Source organism: Cydia splendana, chromosome 12 (genome assembly GCF_910591565.1).
Source record: "Cydia splendana chromosome 12, ilCydSple1.2, whole genome shotgun sequence".
Taxonomy (NCBI): domain Eukaryota; kingdom Metazoa; phylum Arthropoda; class Insecta; order Lepidoptera; family Tortricidae; genus Cydia; species Cydia splendana.
Genome location: NC_085971.1, coordinates 20,048,107 through 20,067,306, shown reverse-complemented (window position 1 = coordinate 20,067,306; position 19,200 = coordinate 20,048,107). Strand labels below are relative to the sequence as shown.

At 35.2% G+C, this 19,200-nt stretch overlaps 3 protein-coding genes and 1 long non-coding RNA gene across 5 annotated transcripts in view; 2 read left to right on the top strand and 2 right to left on the bottom strand.

Annotated features, from left to right (window-relative positions):
• LOC134795881 (uncharacterized) overlaps nt 1–254 on the top strand; it is a 4,733-nt gene extending 4,479 nt beyond the window's left edge. The window contains exon 6 of the mRNA XM_063767810.1: nt 103–254. Coding sequence (XP_063623880.1) covers nt 103–254 — 152 coding nt within the window. The remainder of the gene's footprint in view (nt 1–102) is intronic.
• Nucleotides 1–19,200, bottom strand: part of LOC134795700 (protein trapped in endoderm-1) — a 56,430-nt gene that overhangs the window by 6,824 nt on the left and 30,406 nt on the right. For both annotated transcript variants that reach the window (XM_063767635.1, XM_063767636.1), the window contains exon 4: nt 11,830–11,932. In XM_063767635.1, coding sequence (XP_063623705.1) covers nt 11,830–11,932 — 103 coding nt within the window. The remainder of the gene's footprint in view (nt 1–11,829; nt 11,933–19,200) is intronic.
• Nucleotides 1–19,200, bottom strand: part of LOC134795739 (uncharacterized) — a 246,170-nt gene that overhangs the window by 207,184 nt on the left and 19,786 nt on the right. The gene's annotated exons all lie outside the window — the stretch shown is intronic.
• LOC134795656 (uncharacterized) lies at nt 2,188–6,811 on the top strand. The gene is made up of 5 exons (XM_063767569.1): nt 2,188–2,740; nt 3,344–3,737; nt 3,937–4,169; nt 4,865–4,931; nt 5,611–6,811. The coding sequence occupies exons 1-5, from the start codon at nt 2,357–2,359 to the stop codon at nt 6,741–6,743; spliced, it is 2,211 nt and encodes a 736-aa protein (XP_063623639.1). The 5' UTR covers nt 2,188–2,356; the 3' UTR covers nt 6,744–6,811.

The following is a 19,200-nucleotide window of genomic DNA, read 5'->3' as shown; positions in this document are numbered from 1 at the left end:
GTGTAAGTCTAACTAGAGTATGCCCCGTGCGAGCCTGCTAGAACTGAGGCATGATCCATATGTGTGAGACTGATTGTTTCATAATTGTTATTTCTGTTTCAGCAGTCTTTGTAACAACTGCTGAAGCTGCAATCAAACAATCAAATGCTGAAGAGCAGCAGATTTTGCCAGAAGCAAATATTCCAGAATGTGTTGCGGTTGAGGAGGTTACCTCTACCAATTCACCAAGGGAACAGTCTCAAGTTCTAAGTTAGTATTTACCTTGACAATATTTATATTTGATATTTTAGCCGCAATTTGTACATTGTAGTACAATTAAGTATAAAGTACCTGGGAGATTGAGTTTTGCTCGGAAAACATATAAAAACGCTTTACACACTAATTCAATCGTCCTAACTGGCATCCTAACTAAACAAATGGTTCTAGTTAGTGCAGTCAGAGTCTTACTAAACGCAGTTACAAAGAACCGTGTCCCGATTTGGGCCATGGTGCGTCCATTAATGAATCGCATACTAACGGATAGGGGTTTACGAGTACATTCACGGAAAAATAGTTTCATTGTTAATCAAAGTGGGCATATGATTATAGGCAACCCAACACTGGTGGCTTAATTGCCGTTTATGTCTGAAGATTCTTCAAGGATATTGTCAAATCTTATAAAATATGTCTCCCATTTCTGTTCATAGACGTTTTATTATTGTGTTAGATGCCTTGCATACTCTTATTACCAAATAATGGGCTAATTTGGTTAATTTTTTTTAATGAGTTTTTCGGAACTTATGTACGAAATATCATTTGATATTTGCCAGTCGCTTTTCGGTGAAGGAAAAACATCGTGAGGAAACCGGACTAATCCCAATAAGGCCTAGTTTCCCCTCTGGGTTGGAAGGTCAGATGGCAGTCGCTTTCGTAAAAACTAGTGCCTACGTCAAATCATGGGATTAGTTGTCAAGCGGACCCCAGGCTCCCATGAGCCGTGGCAAAATGCCGGGATAACGCGAGGAAGAAGGAGAATGCGCTAATTTGGCCCGGTAGCAACGAAATCATACCGTATACCCAAAAGAAGGGGAGAGGGGAAATAGTCGGCTCCCCAGGTCTAATCTATGCTATATTTCTTCATTTTATTAGCAATAAGGGCAAGTTATATATCATTTTTGTATAATTTAGAGACGAGGAATTCATTTTTGAAATAATCGTTATACCTTTTCATACAAATAAACTGAATTTTGCACAAAAAATGAATATTATATGTATTTTTAGGACAATTTTGGCCTTTACAATCACAGTGTGGTGATTTATACTAAATAAAATATTGGACAATTTAGCTCATTTATTCCTCATTCTAAAAAGTATCACTTTATAATAGGCACTAATATATTTTTTGTGAATAATAATTTGTAGCGCGCGGCGGTAACGATTTCCATTTAAATTGAATTATGGCCAAAGTCAAACATTTTAAAATGTTAAAAAAAAACTGAATCTGTCATTTGAAAAGTATGAATACAATGTTTCAATATTTTACAGATAAATTACATAGGCCAAGCAATAAGAAGGTATAGAGGGAAATGCTAGGAACACAATTTTTGACTCCGTAACTTTGTTTGGACTAGTTAGGAGGTGAACATATCAAAAGTCCCCGGCCGTAGCCCCGGTGCTGGGGGTAGAGGGGGAAAAGAAGGTCTCATTTTTCGGTTTTTCACTTATATCTTGGAAACTTTGCGTCTTAGCGACATGACTACTAAGACAAACTAAAAGCTGATAATTCTTTTTACAAGTTTTATTAAGTCAAGTTTTTCGATATCTTAAATAGTTTTTGAGATATCCGCTCTTGAAAGTTTATTTTAGGGCTTTCAATTTTATCTTGATATCTACATTAGTGAAGCTGATAGGCCGTGTTTGGTATCATTTTCGTATAAATAGGGGGTGCTGGGTTTGGGGGGGGATGTCGCTAAGACGCAAAGTTTCCAAGATATCAGTGAAAAACCGAAAAATTAGACCTGCTTACCCCCCTCTACCCCCCAGCACCGGGGCTACAGCCGGGGACTTTTGATATGTTCACCTCCCAACTAGTCTAAACAAAGTTACGGAGCCAAAAATTGTGTTCCTAGCATTTCGATATAGGCTATGCACTATATCTAATGATATATAAGTTACTTCGGGACGCGACATGGCCCAGAACCCATACTATCCGGAATACGGTTCTTTACGATTTAGGAAGGATTTTGGATTAAGTAAGTGTCCACATAAAAATTTCCTAAATTAAATTAAATGCTTATATTTTTCAGGTGTTGTTGAAGTTAAAGTTCAAAGTGCGAAAAGGCCACAGAAGCAGAGGAAACGATTGATTGGGAAATTAATGAACCTGACACCAACGGGCCGAATGATATACGACGAATATAAAAAATCTAAACGTCAGGCAGATTTTTACCACAGGGCTAAGAGGGCCTTGAAATTCAACAAAGAGAAATCCTTTCAAGAATTGACAAAAGACATGAATCCGTATGCGAAAACTATTTTGAAAATGCAAATCAACCTTTGCAATAAAAATAAGAAAGGGCGTCGATTTTCATTGGAAGAAAAACTAATAGCACTGTCGATAATGAAACAAAGCCCTAAGTGCTATAGGTTCCTGCACAAAATTTTTATTCTGCCGTCGCGATCGACTCTAAATAAAATGGTTGCAGGACTTAAGATCGAGTCTGGGATTTGTCCTCAAGTATTTGAAGTAATAAGAAGAGAGGTATGTATCTACGTCATAAAATCTTAGGATCTACATTAAGTAATTGATAACTGAGTTAAACAATATCATGAAATCATAATTTTTAATAAAAAATACATTGCGAAGATTGTAAAAAAAAAAACTAAAGCAAAAAAGGCATATTAAATTTGAACTTTCGTATTTTGATCACATATTAAAACAGTTAAGACCTGGTCTTACGCGAATTTATTGTGTAACCTTAATTTACGACGTTTCGACACAGGTTTCAGTGGTCGTGGTCGCAGCTAACTGATGTCCTAGTAAAAAAAAATCGCGTTGGACCCGGTTTTAAATATATTTTAATAAAAGGAATATTGTTTTCATTTTGTTGAAAATTATAGAGTTTCATTGTAATAATTGTAATTTAAAAGGGACCTTGACCCGCGCTGTGAGTCATTCTTGGCTGTCCATCGAAATTGAACGCAGCAAGTGTGATAGGTACCTTTTCACTGGCGGTTTATTTAGTAGTTTCATATTGTGTTGAATTTTAGATTTATTAAGGGATCTTAGATATAATTTAGTTTTATATATATATATACATTTAGTTAAATGTTTTTAACGCTTATCTATGTATTTAAATTTCAGACCGAAAAATGGAGCTACAAAAAAAAACTGTGTTCAGTCATATTTGACGAAATGTCTTTAGAGGCTGGCTTGTCTTATGACAAAAACAAAGATAAAATTAATGGGTTAGTAGAGCTTGGCGAGAGAAAAAATGATTTCGCTGATCATGCCCTCGTGTTTATGTTGAGAGGAGCTGTCCACAAGTGGCAGCAGCCAATAGCCTTTTATTTTTGCCAAGGCGCTACTAAAGGCACAGAATTAAAAAGTATACTCGTGGATATTATCACAGCGGTTGTAGGATGCGGGTTAAAGCCGATATCCCTTATTTGCGACCAAGGGTCAGCTTTCCAAGCGGCTCTAAATTGCCTGAAGGCTGACACAGCGCGTGACCAATTACTGACAAATCAGGAACCAGGTTAGTAGTACTTATAGGTTTAATAACACTTTGAATTGATGTATGTTAAATAATTCTTCAAGGCTTAATTTTTTTTTACCATAGCGCGGGGCAGATCATTGCAAAGCCATCGTAAAACAGTTGTAACTCGAAAATAGAATAAGATATTTCAAAGGTGTGATATTTGAAGTGTTTTTTTAATTTTCTGTGTTTTTTTTAGATGGCACAGTAACAATAAACGAAGTCAAACTGATGGTTATATTCGACCCTCCTCATCTTATTAAAGGATTGAGAAATAATTTTTTGAATAAAGACATTTCCTTTGAAGGAAAATTATCCACATGGAGAGACATCGTGGATGTATACGAAACGGACTGCAATAATATGGAAACAAGAATGCTGCATAAGTTAAATGACCAGCATGTGATACCTGAAAAAATTAAAAAGATGAAGGTTGGTGCCGATTTTTACTAAGACTGCGCAGAGCGTCAAGTGACGCCCTCATTAGGGGGTTTGTGTTTTCTAATAAACCAATTAATTTCTGTATAAATAAGTATATATTAATAGTGTTGTCCTACTTATCCCACAATAATTAATCTGTGATATAGTTTTATATGTTACTTACTTTTGACTTCATCACTTGAACGGAAAAAAGTGGCCACCATTTGCCATTTAGATGATGTAGCAAAATAAAGCTATGAGACAATAATGATTATAATGAACAAAAGTTGGTGAAATCAATAGGGCTACAATTTTAATATATATACTTACACTTACTGGATTATAGACAAATGGATTGGTTTATTAGAAAACACAATAATGAGGGCGTCACTGACTCACTTGACAGTCGATACCCTCTCAATGTGTGAAATCTAGTATAACTAAAGATTTTCTTATACAATCAACTAGCATATGCTTTACCTATGTACTGTAGTAAATGGTTCCGTCCTTATAATCAGCCTATAGATGCATTGAGAATGTTATGACCAGTTGGAATATTTTAATGATTTTATATCCTAATACTCAAGTAATTTATACTACATTCACATTGCTGCATTTTATCCGCTAAAATATAGTTTGGTTATTGGTATTTTAATATATTAACGATATATTACATATTGAGTACTGAAATATATATTTCTTTTCAGGTCAAGAACTGTGTAAAAGTATTTAGTTACACACTGTCTTCGGCTCTATCTTACACAGCCAACTTCTGTAAGTAATTATTTTTTCTCCTTTTCACTAACATAAATAGTTAGGTACCCATTTGTAGAATGCAAGAGTAAAAATATAGTTATACTGGGTGTGGCCTGTAACATGAGCAAATAATTAAAACATAGACTCTACTCCTTAAACGGTGACACTTTTGTTCAACAACTTTTAAAAATTATGAAGTATTTTGACTCCCTATTTTTCATACAAAATAAATATTATCTTCAATGGACGCCATCGCCGCGCCATATCATTGTGATAGACGTTGCTTGTCACGCCTTAAACATAACAAAATTCGCAATACATTGCGTCTTAGAATAAACTTTAAAGTGTATTAGAAATCAAACCACAAGTTATTTTTTAAAGTCGCTGAACAAATGTTGGTCAGTATGAGGAGTACAGCCTACAGTTTAATTTTTTGCTCATATTACAGGCCACACCCGGTATATAGGTACATATCTAGATTAATATCCGGTAGACCGAGAAGACTCAGAACACGAATCCCTACTTATATTATATGCGAAAATATTTGTCTGTCTGTGCTGCAGGGAATGAAATGAAATTTATGAAGATAGAACAATAGGTATAGATAGTGAATACTATTGATGATAAAGTACCTACTTGAACTTCACAAATCTATTATGCATAAAATAAACAAATATGGTCATTTTCTTGTTTTTAGCTCACTATGCGGACGGCAGACCTGTGAGTGAAACATTAAGAAACACTGCTGAAACAGTTTTGTTCTTTGATAAATTGTTTGATAGCATCAACGGATCAGCAACCTATTCACAAAAGAAAGGAAAAGAGCTACGCTGTGCAGTGACAGAAAAATCTAAGCACCATGAATTTTGGCCGGAGAGCATCGAGAAACTGGAAAAAATTAAATATGTAGATTCCATGGGAAATCCGAAATCCGTGCCTTCCTTAAAAAACTTTATTGCCACGGTAAAAACATTCATGAAGCTGTGGCAGTTTTTTAAGAGCAAAAATATGACAATAATGCGCCCAAGGTTCTTCAATTCAGATCCAATTGAAAACTTCTTTGGCCAAGTCAGGGCCTATAATTATAGGAACAACGACCCCAACTGCCACAGTTTCAAGAACACCTTTAAATCATTATTGATTACTAGAATGATAAAGTTTCATGGTGACGCTTATAATTGTGAGGATGACTCGGCAGACCAAATAATTAATTTAAAATCATTATTTGAAGATAGTGAAACTGCTAGGGTCGAGCCGGGTCATCCCAAAGTAGGAGATGTAGAAGATACTGTAGAAGAGGCCCAACGGGAGCAACTAAATGTTCTCCATTCGCGAGCGTACACTGCTGGATGGGTGGTAACAAAAACAATGCAGAAATATAATAATCAATGTGACAGTTGCAGAAAAAGCCTTACTACTAAAGAAGGCGCAATCCACAAATGGATTCATCAAAGAGAGTATGATGCCGCCACGAAACGCCTTACTTACCCATCCAGAGGTGCTGTTCGGTGTTTCGGTACAATTATTAAAGAAACAAACGGATTCTTGGAACACCGAGCCCATGAATTAAATCTGACGGCCAAAATTATGGAAAAAATTTTGTTCAACAATCCATTTAGTTTCTTTAAATGTACCACACACCGTGAAATTTTGTCATATTTTATTTCCGTGACAGTAAAGTTCTCGATTACAAATTGGTGCAATAACATTAATAAAATATTAAAAGGAACGGATATTGTGCGGATAAAAAACCGCACTTTGCCTGCGATGCAGCAGAAAGCTTTTTTAAAATATAAGAAAAGACTGAGGAATAAATCGTTTAATAAATAAAATTGTGTTTTATTTAAATTATTGCGACAAGTGTAGTTCCCGGCATTTAAATTGAACACTGACTCAATTTTACTGTATAAGTCGGTGTTCAATTTAAATGCCGGGAACTATATCAATTATAAGTATTAATTTCCTAAGGAGGAGGGGCGGGGGGGGGGGGGGGGGGGGGGGGGCTGGTCACGCAAGGTTGGCTGTATACGTTACGTCCTTTGCTACGCATCAATTCAAAATTTAAAAAAAAGAAACGTCATACATGACTAGGAGTACAGATAAAATATACTTGTCTAACGTACATAGTCTTTGTTCCCGAGTTGGCGGTCTGATCTCTTTGTAGTCTGTGCCTTTAACCGAGTTAATCTCAAAAGTTTTTGTTAAGGGTTTTTAACAGGTTTTCATTCAGTTATGGTAACCTTTATTATCGGTTGCTTACTGGTTTGCTACATTAAAGTAGTTTTAGTGATGTGCCGTCAGAACTAAAAAAAAATACTAAAAAATTTGTTTATTTTATTTACTTTATTTATATTTTGTTGATTTTATTGATTTTACTTATTAAATTAATTTAATTTAATTTATTTATTTAATTGAGTTAATTGATTTAATTTTTTGAATTTGTTGAATTTATTTATTTTTTTGAATTTATTTAATTTATTTAATTTAATTAATTTATTTAATTTATTTCATTTATTTAATTTATTTCATTTATTTAATTAGTTTAATTTGTTATATTTGTTTAATTAATTTAATTAATTTTATTTATTTTATTTATTTTATTTATTTTATTTATTTTATTTATTTTATTTATTTTATTTATTTTATTTATTTTATTTATTTTATTTATTTTATTTATTTTATTTATTTTATTTATTTTATTTATTTTATTTATTTTATTTATTTTATTTATTTTATTTATTTTATTTATTTTATTTATTTTATTTATTTTATTTATTTTATTTATTTTATTTATTTTATTTATTTTATTTATTTTATTTATTTTATTTATTTTATTTATTTTATTTATTTTATTTATTTTATTTATTTTATTTATTTTATTTATTTTATTTATTTTATTTATTTTATTTATTTTATTTATTTTATTTATTTTATTTATTTTATTTATTTTATTTATTTTATTTATTTTATTTATTTTATTTATTTTATTTATTTTATTTATTTTATTTATTTTATTTATTTTATTTATTTTATTTATTTTATTTATTTTATTTATTTTATTTATTTTATTTATTTTATTTATTTTATTTATTTTATTTATTTTATTTATTTTATTTATTTTATTTATTTTATTTATTTTATTTATTTTATTTATTTTATTTATTTTATTTATTTTATTTATTTTATTTATTTTATTTATTTTATTTATTTTATTTATTTTATTTATTTTATTTATTTTATTTATTTTATTTATTTTATTTATTTTATTTATTTTATTTATTTTATTTATTTTATTTATTTTATTTATTTTATTTATTTTATTTATTTTATTTATTTTATTTATTTATTTTAATTATTTTAGTTATAATATAATAATATTTATAATAAGAACACACCACAAAAGTAGGTATAAAGATAAACAAAGGAAAGGCAAAAAAACTTGTTTGTGCTGGAGGCTTCATAGACCGCCCATGCCAACCTCGGTTATTCAATAATAAGTTGAATTTAGGTGTGCGTAAAGATTACAATCGTTTGAACTGGTCAAAAACCTCATAATGAGGTAACTGAATAGACTGGGTTTTTATTTCGGTTACCGGTAACAGAGGTTAACTCGATCTGATACGGTTACCGAATCAAAGTGTTACCTTATTAAGCGGTTACCGTTATGGTAGGGGTTTTTATAAACACCTCTAAAATAACCCTATGAAAAACCCCGGTTAAGGTAACCGGTTCCTGTCCCTGAGTTAAACACGCATCATTGGGTTTGTTATGTCAAAAACTGAGGTCCTACCGCTAATCACGTTCGACGTGTTGCCTCTCTGTTGCACTTGTATTTACGAACGTAAGTGTGACAGGGAGGCAACACGTCGAACGTGGTTCACAGTAGGCCATCTGATTTCAGTCACATTTTTCCGAAAAAAGATGTGAAAGGGCCAAAAACGTTCTGGAATACGAGAATCTATCCTTTGGATAATATAAAAGTTGATAATTTTTTGGGTAGTCCAGCAAGAAAAAAATAGGGTTTCAAGTCCATTTATTTTAATAATGTTCACAAGAAAAGCGCTTAACTGTAACTTAAGGCGTATCCAGATTAGTCAATTTTTCGCCAATCTGATTCAATTGCCTGATCGAATCAGGAGGTGCGGATGCAAATACCATTCATTTCTGTTCAAATCAACCGATTTGATCAGTCCCGTCTGGATAGAGTCTCATATTGGAAAAGTTTTGATCCTAAGTCATCGTTAATCCTAGGAATAAATATTACAAGCTTTTATTTTATACTTTGGCAATTAATACAAACATTATGTAAGTTACACAATTTAAAGTTATGTTTCCGCTCCAAAAACAGTAGGAAGTAGACCACACAGCGCGCGTTTATATCAAAATAGCAATATTTGCAGTAGGAAGCGATAAAACATCTAATTTTGTGTCGAAGCCGGCTTATACGAGTATAAAAAATCTACGAACCATAAATTTTATAAACACGTGGATATATTATGATGGCCAACCATTCAGGAAATATACGATTGACATTTTTTCATGTAATGGCTCCTCTTCACGTTGGGCCAACGCCAATGCCAACGAGGGACGAAGCCATGCGGTAGAATGAGATAGCAATATCACTTGCTCCCTCTAACGCATAAATGCGTCCCTCGTTGGCGTTGGCGTTGGCCCAACGTGAAGAGAAGCCTTAAAAAGGACTGAAACTGTACGGCTACCACCAGTTTGACACTGACATTATACGCTAGCGTGTGCGTAAACTTACTTTTTATGCATCGCTCGTACTCGCATATTAGTGCGAGCGAGATGTAGGTATAGCGAGTAAGTCACGCAGACGTTAGCGAATATGTCAGTTTGACACTGCTATGGCAGTCGTTTTCTGGACATTGAGACGGTACATTTATGGCCAAAACAGATGCGCGGCTGTGGGTCGCCTTTATTACCATTAAACTGATTCCATCCGAAATAGTAAACTTCATTCGGCTTAACGAATGTCATTTTATTCTATTGTAAGTAAACAAAGAAAGTATTGTTTACTTAAGTGCTTAAGTCGTAAACTAAACAGAAAATCATAAAATTTTATTCCTCAATTGGATGAAACACTTTGAATAATTCGGTCGGCATCATGAGAGTAATACCAGTAATACGTAGAGAAAGATGAGAATGATAGTTAAAGTTAATGCAACTCGTAGGCGCACCAATTTGTAAAACTATGTGTAATGTGTGGCGCGAGTCATAGGCGGGAGCGGGTAGCGTTACATCAGTTTTAGGTTATTATATTTTTATTTTATTGCTAAAAAACATGATTACTTTTAATATTTGCACACAGAATTAACAATAAAACAGATCGGTGAGTACATACATTCGGTACATATTATTATGAACAACATTGATTTTATTGACTCATCGTAAGTAATACCTATTAAGTAAAGATTCAAAAATGCTGAGTGACTATTATTAAGTACTTTGTGTAATGTCTTTCGTGGTTAAGGTCATGAATCCTTTCACGGTTGAAAGCTTTTTCCCATTTAACCATTTTGTATCCAACATCGTAACACCGAACGAGAGTTAATGATTGAGCTACATTAACTAGCTCTCGGATGTACAATTTGAGGCAATTAAACCCAATATGGAAGTGCAACGAACTATTAGCTTCCTTCATAATCCGAGTCTATGGTGCTTGTGTAAATACATGTTTCCCTGAACTGTTATCGTATATGTTGTGATAATAAATGTGGTGGAAAAAATATGAATGAAGCTTTTTATGCAGACAATGTTGATTAGGATGTTCAGTTGTTTCAGTACAGATACAGATTAATTTGTAATTGTAATCACACAAAGTCAAACTATTAGTTCCTAGTGTCAACTATAATTTTCTACACAACGGATATTTTTTTTGCAAAAATACAACAATAAATATTAAACTATGAAAATAAAATTTCAAGAAATACATAAACGCACGCCGGTTAATATGAGTAGGTACTCTGTATTATTCCGCATACCAGTTTACATACACTACTTACGAGTATGTATGAAATATATCTCTTCTATCAGGTACCGGCTAATTATTATTTTTGTCCACTACCAGTAAACAAAGGTTCTCAAAGCACAAGTAAAGGATGACTCACGATAGACCGGGCCGGGGCTGGGCCGTATCTTCCGGAGCTTCGTTTTTTATGGAAAGCACCACGTGATCACCGATCGCCTCGGCCCGAGCGTGAGTCATCCTTAATGCAATTAAATTAAATAAACCTTTTATATATTTCACGTAGTTACTTTCTATTAGAAACTGACGTCACTGGTAAAAATACCTATTATTGCCACCCTACCCTACTGATTAATCATCAACCTGACAAACCCTTTATGAGCAAGAATCCCAAAATATCTTGCGCACGGGCATAATTAAGGACCGCACATTTGAAGTCTGGAGTGCCTGTCCAAAAAGACTGTCTAGACTATGTGTCGACGATGGACGATTTATTAACTTGCTATATACGTGGTATGTGTAAATTAAAGTAATTTTGTATTGGGAATTAGTTAAATTTCTTGGAAAGCTTAACCTAACATTTATAAGCCTAGATTTTACCAGTTTGCTCAAAAGCTCAAAGCGAGCTCATAAAATTCATTAAGTTTTAATGTCGTTTAAAAATGTTATAAGCCTTATTGAGCTTACCGTGGGACTAAATTGATCTGTGTAAAATTGTCCTATAATTTTTTTATTTATTTATTTTATAAGTAACAGGTTCCTTTATGAAAATGATTATGAAATAAAGACGTGCACTATTTAGTACTTATTTTCAAAGTCAGTCAAAAGTAATAAGAGCAAGCAAGGAATAAAAGGAAAGTGGGGGTAGGACAGGTGAAGGTAAGAGGAGGATAAGTAAAAAGAGGTTCGTTTAATAATAGTGAAACCTACCATGAGGCCGAAGGACACGAGCCAGATGAGTAGTAACTGCACCCAGATCTTGGTGGTTGTGTAGATGGAGGCGTACATGTCGTAGTACGCGATCAACGTGTATCTGTAACAACACAATTTGACCTTTAACACAACCTAATAATGGCGGTGGCGCGCTACTTTTTAATCCTAGTGTTAGTACTTAATTTGTCAAGCACTTTAGGGTTCAAGGTAGTTTATAGTTGTACAGTAGGTCAGTACTTCAGTAGGTCGCTTACACTATGAAATGTCCGATATACGGTAAACCCTAAATGGCTGCACAAATAAAATCTGTAGTTCATAATTGGAATCCTGTGTAGAAACAATCGCCATTAAAAAAATAGTATATAGTAGTAGTAGTATAGTTATTAAAAAAAAATTGCTAAAAGTGGAACATAACTCTAAATATAAAATAAAAGAGCGACAAGATCATCAGCGGGATTGTAATAAGACTAAGATCATCAGTGTCATCTAGTGGATAAATATATATTTAAAACCATCGCTGGTACCTATATCACGCAACGTTTACCGAAAGCTGCTACCAAATCGGCCAAACCGTTTTGGAGAAAAATGGTAACATTAATTCGTATGCTGAAACACAAAAACCCAATTAGATGTATTATGTTTAGAACCAGCGTTACGTAACTAAACAATAATCGTTAATAGAACCCTACATGAGGTGCAATAAATAAATTAATGCTTTCCAAACCAGTAAGCCGTTATCACTTGTTTTATCGTTTATCGTCAAACAGGACTCCCCTTATCTCTGTGGGAAAGTGGCAAGACAAACACTCGACTGGGGATAAGATAATTACGGTATTAAAACAAAGCTTGGCAATAAAGGATAATTAAGGTTATAAAGATGCTTTCGTGTATGATGCTGCTATTTTTAGGTACGTATAGTTTATGTGGGAATCAATTATGTAATATACAAAGTTGTGTTCAGAGACATAGAAAATTTCAATTTCGACGAAATAAGCAACACCCTACCGCTTAGCTATCTCTGTTGCTGACAGTACTAATGTTTGATTGTTTCATCTCGTCAAGCGTCCACACATACACAATTTCATAATGTAAATTTTATAACTTAAAACTCGAAAAATTCACTATGTGTGTGTGTGTGTGTGCGTTTATTTATGAGCTTAAATTAATTTCATAATGGAATCGGCGAGCCAATATTCTCTAATTTCTTTTTTGCATCTACATCAGCACACCATTGAACTGTCAATTTAATCAGATTGTGCTAAAAACTGTGTACATACGTTCGTTTGATTTTCAAAAATAACAAAAACATCAGAAGTTTTAATGCCATATGCTTCTTTAATACATACAACAGATAAATAACAAAATGTTAATCCTGCCATTGTGTATTCCTCACATCTTGAGATAAATAACACAAACAACTTTTGTTGCGAGGTAGAGCATAAAAGAGCACCAACAAAGACCATAACGAGCACACAATAGGGTCGCCCATAACGAATGTAAATGACATTGCTGCTGTATTTACGAATACGAATCTCAGAATCAGAGTTTACAGCAGGAGAGGTTTTAAGAATACTGATGTTACTGCAGATGGTAAATAAAAGTTGCTAAATATGCAAATAAATATTTTAGTTTTACTAACATGGCAACATTTTACCATAAACAAGAGTAATAGAGTTGTTTAAGTTTGACGATTCATTAATTTCGGTAAGTTCTAAAAGAAATGGCGCTATACTGTCCTGTCCATGATTGGACAAAAAAAATAATTTTATACATACATAATTACTTAGTAAATAAAATTATGTTGAAACCGACTGAATTATCATTAAACACTCTAAAACATGAAAGACGAATAGGATATTGTGACCCGTAAAGCAGTATTAAGGTTCAGTGAAATATACAATAGTTTCTCTTTTAAATAACTTATGATAACGGCACCATTAACTACCGTAGATACTCTTTCCAAATTTAGGACGGTTTCGTTATAAAGTTCAAAGTGTCTAAACGCGTTCAATATTCATGTAAACATTAATTTTACTACGTTTTTGTAACACAAATGGCAGTGCTATCTAAGACCCTATAAGTCGTATGAGCCGTGACCGGTGCCCGGCTCATCTGCAGCTCAGCCAGCCCTCGAGCCGAACAGAGCGCCTTTATGCGCCGGCTGCCGACCCCGTCAATGGGTTTATTTTTACGTGAACCGTGGACTAACAAGAAAGAAGATGGTAGCGACTTTTCGCTGACGTAAAAGATTAAAGAACCTATGGTTTAAAACAACTTACCTACTCTTTTAAAAAATTAATAACTTACTGCAAAAATGTAAGTAGTAAAAACATAATTTTAATACTTTTAATTTTAATCTGCATTACTTTTACTTATATTAATTACTTACTTTACATTAGAGTGGCCATTGATTGTGTGGCAATTGTTGTGTCGAGTGGCTATAGACATACTATAGAGTTGATATTTGTAATTATAACAGCTGCATTATGCAAAAAAAGAAACTAAGGTAATTATTAATCTTGAACTAACACAAGTTTATTAAATAGTTTAATTTTAATGTGTCATTTGAAGAGGATCCATTTAAACCTATGTACGTACGTTACGAGGGTACGAAAACGATAAAAATTAAAATTCCCCAAAAATAAACACGTAGTCCACAAAATCGCTTCAGCTTATGACTTAACACTGACATCGTTAGGTACCTCATTTTCGTTTCAGTAGTTGCAAGCACTCATAGTAAAACTTAACTCTACACCAACCAAATAAGGCTCATTTTCGAACGCTCGCATGTTGTATGCACCAGATTTTTATGCATGTAAACCGATTTTATTCGAACATAAAGGCAGATTTGTTTTCTGACAACACCATGTATGATCGGTGTTAACTTAAGTGCGTATGTATAAAGGACCTACGTCATTCAGTAACACATTGTGGCGGTTACGATCACGTTACGATCACGGTTACGACTTTGGTTTAATGGAACGATCATAAAGGGTTAGTGGAGGCAAAATAAAGAGGATTTTTATTTTACGTATTTGGAGCAGCTTAAGCGGCTTTCAAGCTGGAGGTCGTTGGTTCGAACCACGGACCACGGATCATGCCAATTAAATTTGAATGGAACTCATTTACGAAAAATCATTTGATAGGTACTTATTGGACTCTTCCTAAAGGGGAGGAATCGGACTGATTTTCACGAGGCCTGATAGGCCTATGAGGCCTTGAATAACTTGTAGGTACGGCAAATCAGTTCAAATACCATACTACCATAATATACCTAAATTCTAGCATTTCTTCGACCAATATAAGCTTAATCTTCTGGGATTCTTGGGGCTAAATGAGACGTGAAGTCAATAAGCAACCAGAGTCATCCTGCTTTACTCATGCGTTGGCTATTAGATTGGATCTGTAATGTTTGATTGTCAGATAAAATGAGTTTTTATGCACCCGACGCCCTAACCGCGGGAAGCATTTAAGTCTAAAATGTATCACTCGGAAATGTTATATTTAGTTAATGTAGTTTAAAGGATAACTGCCGTACCCTACCAGGGTGCCATGTGATATTTTTCCATTGTAACATCTTTATATTGTATTGTACCATGGTTTGCAATAAACGATATACTATAGGTATCTTCCGAATAAATTAAGAAATGTGGTATATTGGCAAAATTTGGCGTTCTTAAGCTCTGGTATCCTAGGATAGAGCGGTGCCGTAATATAGCGGCCGTCTCCATACAATATACTACGACCTCCATATTTAGCCGTATTATTTTGTATGGAGACGGCCGCTATATGACGGCACCGCTATCCTGGGAAAACCGAGCTTTAGGTGAATTATATGTATTATATTAAGTTACATATCAGTAGGAATTTAGGTATCTTACCACGGCATCATATTCAAATACAATGTAGGTACCTAATAATCCTAAATCAATTATATCGCCGTACAATAATGTAGCCTATGTCAAATAAACAAAGCCGCATTTTACATAATTTCGTAACAAAATGTAACTGTTGTCAGTAGATATGAGCGCCGATAGGCATTTAGCCGGCGGCGGCGCGCCGGTCAAAATCGATCGGCGGCGGCGGCGAATCGGCGGCGTGGCCTTGAAACACCTTTGATTAATGAAAAACGAATTCAAACCAAAATTTTACCCGTTAACATGTTTTTGCTGTAAGGAAGTTATAAAATAAGTGCATTTTTCAATTTCAAGCAAAATTTATTCAATAAAGGCACGAAAAAAGTTTTATAAAGTATGAACAGTATCGCGCGGCATCAGAGGCGGTCTTAATCTTGGCGAGGCCCTGGCCGGAAGATCTTTGCGAGGCCCTTATCTTTTGTGCTTAGTAAAAAGTAGCGGATTGACTGTATCAGGGAAACGTCTGGTCGACAGTCCAAAGAGACGAAGTGAGGAAAATCAAGCTCCGTCATTAACCAATTACGACCCAAAAAACAGATTTATGTCAAAAAGTGAGGTCCAGGGCCGAGCTCCACCTAACACGAAGACCTGTTTCCGACGCCTTCCCATGCGAGGCCAGAAGCTGCAGGTAATGCCAAGTGTGAGCTTGGCTGACGGCCGAATGCCCGGAGCGCCGATTACGGCGCGCCTCTGTGCGAGGCCGAAGGCCAAGCTGCAAGAGAGCAGAGCTTGGAATTGAACTATAGGTCCAATGTAAGCAAGTCCGGAGGCCGATAAAGACCGAGGCCATAGTGTTAAAGACCTGGAGCTTTCCTGCAGGTGCATTGGTGCGAGGTTAAAGGCCGTGCTGCAGTGAAGCTAAGATCGGAGAAGATCTAATGACCAAGCATTTATTTTAAAAGTGAGGCCGAAAGTTAGGCTCCAAACAGGGCCGAAAACTTGGAGGTTCAGATAGCGTTTTACTTCTATGCGAGCGATGCGAGGCCAAAGATTGGGCTGCGAGAAAGCAAAGCTTGAAATTTGAACAATGGCCAAGCTTATATGAGACCAGATTCCGTTTCCGAGGCCCTTCCGTGATTCCGTGCGAAGCCAACGGCCGGACCTTTGGGCGTGAAAACACTTAATATCTGAAATTAACCCCTTTTAAAGACATTCAATCCATGCTTGCAATGATTAAATTCGCGGTGAATGACGGATGAGCACGCAGAGAAGATGGCCGATGGGGTCGAAAAGTGCTCGAGTGGAGACCACGGACTAGCAAGCGCAGCGTAGGACGTCCACCCACAAGATGGACAGACGACCGTATTAATGTCGCCGGAAGACGCTGGATGCGGGTCGCTTCCAACCGGTACGTATGGAGGTCCAAGGGGGAGGCCTATGTTCAGCAGTGGACGTCTTATGGCCGAGATGATGACGGATGAGCTAGCCAGCTGGCAAAATTAGTCATTTCGTTGCCCTAACAGTACTAGCGCGGTTACCAAACAGAAAAGTTTGAATTTACCATCAATATTTTTTAATTATATGGACCTATAATTATTTATTTATTTATTTAGTTATTTATTATACAATAAGTTACAACTTACAATACCTTTTGAATGTCTATAAGCTATTCAGACTGGCGCTGTTAAAGATCTAAACTAAATAAAATATATATTTCTGATTCTGAAAGGAGTACTATCTAACAAGGTCACGCCGATGCCACGCCGATAGCGCAGCGTCGGCGGCGGCGGCGCGAAAATTTTGTCGGCGGCGGCGGCGCGCCGGCGCGGCGCTCATATCTAGTTGTCAGCAGCATTTAGGACCACAATAACTTCAATTTGATATGAATTGAAATGTTGTAACACAAATAGCCTGTATAGGGGTGTCTAATTGATACACGCATTCGTTTTCATTTGTTTTCGTGCGTGGAACTGACAGATGATAGATGCGCTGTCAAAGTGTTAGAGACCTGTCCTTATAGATATTAGGGACAGACCAAAGAGTAGTATAATATATAGGACAGACTGATAGAAGGGTTAACTAAATTGTTGTGAAGTTAGATATTATTCGTCTATGTATTGTCGATAAGAAACTGACTGAAATCATTAGACTAAGTGAAACGAATAAAAAACTGTCAAAAATTATGCCTAAGTGCTGTAGGTACGTTCTGAAAGCTATTACTTAGTAGAATAAGGCCCTAGAAAATACCTACTCTGGCCACGCTATAGTAGAAATAAAGGCCCTAATAATATACTCTGGCGCATGGCATGAGAAATAGCGCATAACGTTAACCCTTTCCAATCCAAATCAATTCCTTGAACAAACCTGACCAAAGTTGAACGGCCGTCGTCTATCACCATGCATTAATATTAATGCAATCTAAACTGTCGTGCTTGCGGGCCATGATTTGAATTTAATGGCTTGTATACCTGTTTGCTGGTGAAATTGTTGACATAAGCTGTATATTTATATCCCAGAAACTAAAATGACAGCTCGATTGGGGAATTAAACCACCCAATCATCCTGCTTTCGTGCCAATTTTGTTCTAAACTGACAGATAGGTTGGACAAATTAGGGCAATTGAATTGTCCGTAAAGTATCTGGATTCTGGGATATAAAAACAAGGATTACCTAGCTCCTGACTGATGCTGATTATCCCATTGTAATTACTAACTGGCGAAACAGAAGTGGGAGTGGGCTGGACATGTCGCCCAAAAAGACGGCTCGTGGAGTAAGAGGCTGGTAGAGTGGAGACCTTGGGGAGAGTCACGCCCAGTATGAAAACCAAAAATGCGTTGGTATGACGACATCAAAAGAACAGCTGGATCAAAATGGGTACAAAGAGCACAAAATAGAACAGAATGGCAAAAATTTAAGGAGGCCTACATCTCAAGGATTGAAAAGGGCTAAAAAGAAGAGAAGAAGAAGAATTACTAACGAAAAGTCATAATAGGTACATAGCAAAATCCAGCAGGCGGGTTATCTATACAGAGATCTAATAGGGGTACAAAGGCTTTAAAATTTATTAGGATATGTCTACAGCAGAAACGTAAACCTTATTGCAGTGTATGTATAAATCATATTAAATCCTTTAATTGGTCACTAACGTCACTCACGTGCCCCGAGTCATTGTCAATGTAAGCTTTAATGAGCCATGTGAATGACACTTAAAGAGGGTTCCCGGAGTTACAGATACATCTTGAGTCTGAAGGGCTTGAGTGTAATTCTTAACCGTCGTCACTTAACAATTTAAATAAAGTTTATTTAAAGAAGCTAGATCCAGTGATCGCTGTGATCGATTTTTGTAAATTTCTTTAAACATAATCTACAACCTATCGAATATTTTTGAATGCCTCTGCCATAGGGTGACGTCGCTGACGTCAGTATAAATAAATAGTCGAAATATTATGTCGTCTCTGGTACCCAAATGGCCACCCTAGACTATTTTGGATCTACATAAATGTGTGAGTAG